At 36.6% G+C, this 8,386-nt stretch overlaps 1 protein-coding gene across 3 annotated transcripts in view; it reads right to left on the reverse strand.

Moving 5' to 3' along the window:
- The window catches only part of LOC117121316 (alpha-N-acetylgalactosaminide alpha-2,6-sialyltransferase 3-like), a 59,849-nt gene that overhangs the window by 39,491 nt on the left and 11,972 nt on the right, over positions 1–8,386 (reverse strand). For all 3 annotated transcript variants that reach the window (XM_033266463.1, XM_033266464.1, XM_033266462.1), the window contains exon 2: positions 2,834–3,073. In XM_033266463.1, the coding sequence (XP_033122354.1) occupies positions 2,834–3,073 (240 nt within the window). The remainder of the gene's footprint in view (positions 1–2,833; positions 3,074–8,386) is intronic.

The following is an 8,386-nucleotide window of genomic DNA, read 5'->3' on the forward strand; positions in this document are numbered from 1 at the left end:
GTATAATACATACAAGTATTGAAATACACGTCATCGTGTTGGGATTCAATATTTCGACATTGATTATGTAATCATTCCTGATGATTATACTTTTTTAACAAACAAAAAAAAAACATTTTCAATTTTATAATAAACTTTATTATAGCCGGAGTTAGTTTAGACATAGGCAAACCTTGCAAAAAAGGTACATCAAAAGATTTTCTATGAATGGATCGAATCAGAAACTCATTTAGACCAAAACCAGTGCCGTTACGATTTTTCTTCGTTGTGGTCAGGTGTGACCGCAAAGCCAACGATATATCGTTATCGGTATCGTTATCGGTGTAGGTGTGACCTGGCCTTAAAACCGACTTAGGGGCGCCGCTAACACTACAACTTTAACATCGGCTGGTTCGAGCCGCTTCTCGACCAGGGTTCGGTTGGTAGAACCAAGTTATCTCGGATAAGGACTTAAAATGGAGGTCCATTGTATCTGGCCCATGTGCACGTTAAAGAACCCATTTCACCTTTCGGAAGAGTATGGAGCTACTCCGAAGCTATGGTTTATTTCAGCCCTGCTGTTGAATGATGTGAACTACTATAAGCGCCTCTTTTTACGGCGGCTAGGTAATCACGGACCACGCCCATACGCAATTCAGCATAATGAAGCTACGAGTTAGTCTGTCAAGTGCCTTAAAACATGAACAATATAAAATGTCTAAACAATTCAATCATAAACCAGCTAAAGACTATCAAAACCCATGAAGACAGAACCATAAAAGCTAAAAAACATAATTAAACTAGAGCGTCACAGGGGTGGCGCCAAAAATTTAGGCCTATATGTAGACTCTAAAACCGATTAAATAAGCCTTTGAAATCCCTAAACTGTCAACCAATTTCGATATTATTTCAAGTGACGCTCGACTACGCCCACTTTGCTCTCATCTTGGAAAACTTCCTCCTCGTCGAGGCATCGCCCCTCCCCACCCCCCATCGGGCAAATCCTGGCGCCACCCCTGCAGTTACTCCATAGTGCATACTTTCGCCCCGTCCTTGGATACTGAAGAATTAAATACGTATGGCCGATTATGTTAGTTTTTTTTTATGCCCGAGGTGTGTTCTGCTGAATGCATAGCCTCCTTTGGCGGAGATAATAAAATATCGTATTTTGTCGAAGTTAGAGTGCGACGAATATTGCACATAACATCATGCTTCAAGTAGACAGTACACAGAAATTCCAAATCCTTCTGCGGCATATTCATATATGTACCGTACTGTAATAGACAACAGGCCTATACGATTACTTTCAGTTTTAAGGCAAAGGCTCTGGCCTAAGTGAGTTTAGTCGACATGAGAATTTAGGGAGTATTAAAAACAAATACAAAAAATGAAGGTAACGTTTTCGTCCATGGTTAGGCCATCGTGACGGCATTAAGTTTGAACGTTGACGACTACGCCATTAATCAAACATCGGTCTATGGCACCTTTGGTACTGTTTCTGTAATTTTTATTTAAGTTGTTTATCCTTTGGCACAGGCAAGCACGGCGATTCCAAGAAACCCAAGTATTTAATATTCTAAGGAAAGGTTATTTGGACAGTGTACACGGACTTTGCTGTGAGATTACTCGGCTTAAATACCGTCTCTTGAAAATCGAAGTTGTCTGACATGGCTTAGCGATATAAACAAAATACATGGCCTGCCAAGTTTGCAGAGAGGAGGAAATTTGTATGAAACTCAATGGCTCATAAGACTTACGAAATTCAGAAAAAAAATGGCGGGTGTCGCGAAAATTTATAGATTATACTCCAACCAAGCTAGGTTCCCGAATCCGCATCGCAGCGACGTTGTGAATCGTTCTATTAATTGACGTAAAATAGGATAAGTACACTTCAAACAGGCAAGGAGAGCTACAGCATGGGTCTGCCATTTATTGTAATTCGGAGATTTTGGGTGACACTTTAATCGACACTTAAAATCGATCCTAGTTTAACGTGTCTGTTAGTAATGTAAAGAGTATTATTTTCAGGTAACGTCGCGACGTTGCCTGAAAATAGTACACTTTACAACGTGTTGTTTCTTATTGGGAAATCGTTTGTGGATTCGACCTACTTGACGTGACCATAAAGTGATACCTTACTGTTTTGAAAACATTTGGAGGTAATATCATGGTGTGCTGGTTGGTAATTGGATAATATTTCTTATATATGGTTGTACGTCTATAATATTGATATTCATTAAAAGTTGTTATTCGAGTTAAATGCCAGATAACATTAGGTTCTTATACTTAGTTTACTTAAAACTGCGCTTTAAAAAAGGTCCTAGGAATGAAATCCATGCCGTCTATACGATACATCGCCAGAAGCATTAGTTTCTGTATATTTATGTATTTAAGTTGGATGTCCTTGATATATGTAGTACAGTATATAGTGCTTTCGTTCTAAGAGGGGATTGTTGTATAACAACTTCCTGGTTCGAAGTAGAATTATTATCTTGATTTCATAGCCATGCGTTGCGTATTATGGCTGTCTCTTATACACATCTAGATGTGTATAAGAGACAGGTATACAATGGTATCAATGATTTGGCCGACGTGGGTGGGGGGGGGGTCCGATGGCTTGGGGCCGACTCCCCACGAGAGCGTAAGTGGGCGTAGTCGGACATCGCTAAAAAAATCTCCCGGAAGTGATCAAGAAGTCTACTAATATGTAAAATACGCATATGAATATTTTTCTTCTCACCCAACAAATTGTATTTTTTTTTCTCACCGACGGAAGGGGATGCTCTCCCCGACGACGGGGGGAGGGGGGATGGGGCGCGCTACGTAAACATGGAAGCCTTTTATGAAAACTCACCTTGTCCTCAACTGACAAGTAACCATCGATTACAGGCGGAGTTGGATCAGTCGTAGGTAGGTATTCTGTTGTATTTTCATCGACGAACACATGAACAAGTTTATTGTTTTGGGTATTACAGTCCGCGGATCTCTCGTATTGAACTACTGGTACTCTGCGTTGTAATATGGGTTTCCACATCAATGCTATATATATCACCAAAGACACCAGACCACTGTATATGCATATCCTTAGCATGCCCTTCAGAGGAAAAGAACACAAAATTAATTTTATTTATACGAAATTCATTAAAATTTTTGAACTATTTGTTAGTATTAGTTCTAGTTTTGAGGATTGAATTGTATGCTAATACAATGTTAAATAATAACAATACCAATAACAATGACAAAATGATGATAATAATAATAGTACTGTAATAATAATAATAATAATAATGATAATAATAATAATAATATTAATAATAATAATAATATTATTATTATTATTATTATATTAGATAATTTAAATATCAAGTATCAAGTAAATTTAATTTCAAATCAAAATTCAAACATCAAATAAAATGGAAACAATCAAGTAACATGGCAAAAATTAAGAACAGGGATGATGAATTGAAATTGAAGAGGGCATTAAAACCAAAGGAGATGCAAAATACTTTTCTGCATTGCTACAAAAAGTGCACAAAGGTTAAATATTTTTAAACTTCGAAACCGTTTCATTTGTTCTCAAAATTCAATGCTGCAAATTGATGCAGCACACAAATATCATGACTGTTGCCAACCAAGTCAGTATCGTGTCTGGAGTCTTGAAATTGGAGAGTGGGGATGGGGGGGGGATGGGCGCTGCTTAGGTAAGAGGGTGCTAGCCCGTGTAAAATAAGGTGATTTGAGGAGATCTTTTAACTACTTGGACGTGATTGTTTTAGGGGGGGGGTGGGGTGAAAGACCTGTCTCTGGTGGGGTGAAAGACTTGGGAGACACGAGTATTTGGGGGCCGGGTGTGCGCTATCCTCGTGCAGCCCCTAGATACGCCACTGAACCAAAGGTAAAGTACTTACACTTACAAAGTATGGCCTTAGTGCTCAGAGGGGTCTCACAAATAATGTATACAACTGAACACAGTGGCGGTATCTTGGCGTCTTGAAATGGGAAAGGGGAGCAGATGGGGAAAGGTAAAATTGAGGGTTCGATGATTTAGTGAGGGTCGCTAGCTCACAAAATAAGGTGTTTTAACAACTAGAGAGTTTGAATTCGCTGCCCTCATTAGCGTTACGAAAAGGTAGATCGATTGAAAAATATTAATTTCAATTGATTAACATTGCAAATAATTCGATGTAAGGTACGACCACCTCAAAATACTGACTGAATATTGACGATGGGACCGTAACAATAATATCATTATTAATATTAATAATATTAATACTATTCTTATTTTAATAATATTAATACTATTAATAGTTTAATGATATTAATAATAGTAATATTTTAACGATTACTGTACAATAACATTAAGAATATTTCAATAATAATAATAATTATTATTAATAATACTTTAATGATATTATTAATATTAATAGGAACCACTTTGATACAAGATAAGCAAAAGTATCCAATATGCGAATACAGTACCGTACATAAAATTACAGAGGGGAAATAACATGGGAAATATAACGCATGATGACGATCAGTGAAACACTGCAGCGATTTCAAATGAATACATTTATAGGATCCAACTAGACATGGTTATTAATAATGTCTCAAGCTGACATTTTACTCACAAGAGTTCAGTTCTAACATCAGACACATGTAATTTTCTCAAGCTGTAAATTGCGTGTATTAATACGTACATAAACAATAATCACATCCTAATAATTAAATAAATCATCTTGATTAACTGTAACCAATATCATTATGTCAACTTATACATAGTGTTTATAAAGCAGTCATGTTTTGGAAGACCTGAGGTCAGCTCATAATATTCATGTTAGCATAAAAAGTATGTTTTATAAGTCTACTCCGTTTCCTGGCTTCATGGTTAAACAGATTCAATTATATAATTTAACAGTTTTAACGGCTATCTTGATTTATAATATATGCAAGTATTTGTTTGTAGCCGTAATTATTGTGTAATGGAGTGTATCTGGTGGTATTTGAATCTGTTCAACCATGAAGCCTCCGTGGTCTAATGGTTATTACGCGCGCCTTGATAGGTCGCAGGTTCGTGCCCGCCAGAGGCATTTTATTACACAATTTCTTTATTCATTTATTTACAGGACTACATTCATTGAGAGCTATGCTACACGATGTATTATCATGTCCTTTATTCTAACATTGTATTTACCTTTCTTTGATGATTATTATATAATTTAACCGTATTAACGGCAAACTTGATTTATATTATATATATATATATAGGCCTATATATAGGCCTATATATAACATATATATTTATTTATATTTATATTTATATTCGCGGCTTTACGTCCGGATTAGGTAGTAAAAAAATTAAAGTCACTTTAAGTTGGTAGCACATTTTCTTCATGTTTAAACATCATGTAGCAGGGTTATGGGAATTTTTAAAAATTTGAATTGGGGGTTACCGTCGTGGTATTTGTGGCGATATAAATACTAATAATCCAGTGACCAGGTAAATTTGCGATCTCTTTTTTCCTTTGCGTGCTATATAAATTTTAAAGGCGTATTTTATATTCAGATTAAAACCAAATTCATTTTCACTTAATGTGTAGTGGGACCTACACCGGTACTTTTGATCTTGGTCTTGATGTAGAAGTAAGAATATGAATTGGTAGGTTACGGTACCGTCGTGGTATTTGAAGCGATATAAATACTAATAATCCAGTGACCAGATAACTTTGCGATCTCTTTGTATCCTTTGCGTGCTATATAAATTTTAAAGGCGTATTATATTCAGTTTATTCGATTATCATAACGCGTAGCCTCATCAACACGAACGTCGTAAAACGTGTGTACCAAACACGGATCACGTATACACCACGTGAGGATGTTCTCATGGAAACACTCTGGCCCTGAGCCTCAATACGTTACACATTCATATCGAGTATAAACTGGCTCTGTTTCATTTACGTTAATCCGTGCATGTAATAATAGATGCCTCTACAAATACTGCACAACTTGTGCCGTAGTCTTCCACTCATTTAGTTTGTACGTGGGAGGTGCAGAGTATGAATAGACCACCATTTGATTAGTAATTATATTCGTATATTAATTACCGGTACCGTATGTAACAATATGCAATTTTTGACCAGGTGTCGGTGCACGATATGGCGATTGATTGGCCACTTGCACACAAACCTATAAAGAACAAGCAAAGCGCGCACTAATGAGAAATTAGTGCACGGTTGGGATAGAAAAATTATTGGGCACTGCAGTGATAAAGTCACGATTGACTAATACAAATTACTGTAGATATCTACAACAGGTAAAGTAATAGTAGTGCGCGGGATAGAGCATATACATTTCCCTTCTGGTTTACAGACAGAGAAACACAGTTGTGGATACAGGGTGTCCAAAAATCCCTAACCAACAAGTGTGTAATTATTTAAAGTAGAAAAGAGAATAAAATAGCTACAACTGCGAAGGTTTCAGAGGAATACGCTACTCTCCATGAACCCCACAATAGTTTAAAAAATCAACCCCCTCCCCTCGGCCTATAGGACTATGTTTTCGGTGGCACTTCGCCCACGCCTTCGGCAAAAATATCCTGGATCTGCTCCCGAAACAATGTGTTAATCAAGAGCGACTTCAGACTCCTTTACTGGTTTACAGTACTGTCGAGTAAGATACTTATAATGTACTATACAGAATCAAACAGACCCAGTAGTATCGGGTAGGCCAGATGGTGACAGCTGCAATAACACCCAGGAGGGACACGGTCTGGACACGGTAACGGTAACCATGCTACAGGGACCCACCAAGGAGGGACACGGGGTACAGATTAGCTATGCTCCAGGTCAGGACCCACAGTCGGAAAAAGGGTTGGCTTCAACTAGGTTCAAGGTTAGTATAGCTTTCTAAATCCATAAAAAAGTATAATAACTACTAAATATAGCATTAATTGTTCCCATAGGCCATCCAAACTTTTAATTCCCAGTGTCGGCGCCGGAAATTTCTCGACGAGGATCCAATGTGTTTTTCTTTTCCTGGATAACTCGCCTCTCTCCCCCTAAATTTAATACATTGTTTGACTTTGACCATACCTACTATAATCGCTACCTTGCTCAATAATTTTAAATGCAGTGGAAATTGTTAAGAGTTGCATCGACCCGGTTGCTTGGTGTAAGTGCATATCGATGATAACGTTTTGGGATGCCCACACAACCAACGTACGCAAAAGTATTTCCGCTAACACCGGAATGCTATAGAAAGTGCTTTATTCCCTGATCATATTTTAAAAATTGTATATTGTAGTTAAATTTTACCATATATTACATATGGCTATGTTGCATGTTTAAACATTAGGGCCAAAAAAAGGTAGTTTACCACCCTTGCGCACATGTCTTCTATAATACTTTTTTTTTAAATTCTTTTTGTTTTTGTTTTGTTTTGTTTTTTTTTTTTTTTTTTGGAAAAGATTTTTTTTTAAATTAAATAGTATATTTTGTTTGTATCTTATTCATGTTTTACTTTAAATATCAATGCACCAGCAAATAACCCAAGGGTGGTATTTGGCTTCAGCAAAATGCAAAATAAAAAAGCCTCCCTTTCTCATAATTTTTCCAGCCTAGATAGGGTGATAAACTAATTGAAAAATGTGTAGGGCATATACTCCACATATTTCCATTGGTTAAGTTTTTTCTGTTTTTTTTTTTTTTTTTTCGTGTGTACTATAGATCAGCCCCAATGTAATTTTAACTGCTTTCTAAAAAAATAATCAAATTCAAGGCACTCTATCAGACAATCTTATCACTCTAATCTACCTATTGGTCGTACTGCTCGAGGGAATATAGAAATACTATATTCTACTCTGGTCTTGTGATTTGGAACTCCCTTTCCTCTACCATTAAAAAAATGCCCTCATTATCAGCTGTACCATGAAACGTCACTGAAAACATCATTGCTTCAGTAAAGGTTAACGAAACTGTATAAGTATATTTTTTTTCTTGTTAAAAGCCTGTCTAATTTGTATTAAGTTTTGCTTTTTTTTAGTACTCGTTACTCATTTCATGTATTGTTATCTCGTGAGTGGAATAAATTGAATTTTCATTGAATCCTTTTCACAATACCCGGTCCTTAGTTAAATAAAATACATATTCCCCCAACACAACCACTGTACTTCCATTTTCAATAAAGCATGCAACTTACGGGTCCCGACTCTAATCTCTTATCCAATGTTTAACATTTTCTGTCCTCGCATTTCTCCAGATACTCTAATCACCATTTCCTCTGGCAGCATCATAGGCCTATGGGTTTATGTGTATGTATGCAGGCTATATAGGCCTCATACGCTTGCTGTTTGTGTGTGTGTGTGTGTGTTTCTTTTGTTTGTTTTTTTTTCTTTTACTTTCTTTTCTTTATT

This window comes from Anneissia japonica, unplaced genomic scaffold, assembly GCF_011630105.1.
Source record: "Anneissia japonica isolate Jap-2015-1 unplaced genomic scaffold, ASM1163010v1 scaffold131_len961581_cov171, whole genome shotgun sequence".
Classification (NCBI taxonomy): Eukaryota; Metazoa; Echinodermata; class Crinoidea; order Comatulida; family Comatulidae; genus Anneissia; species Anneissia japonica.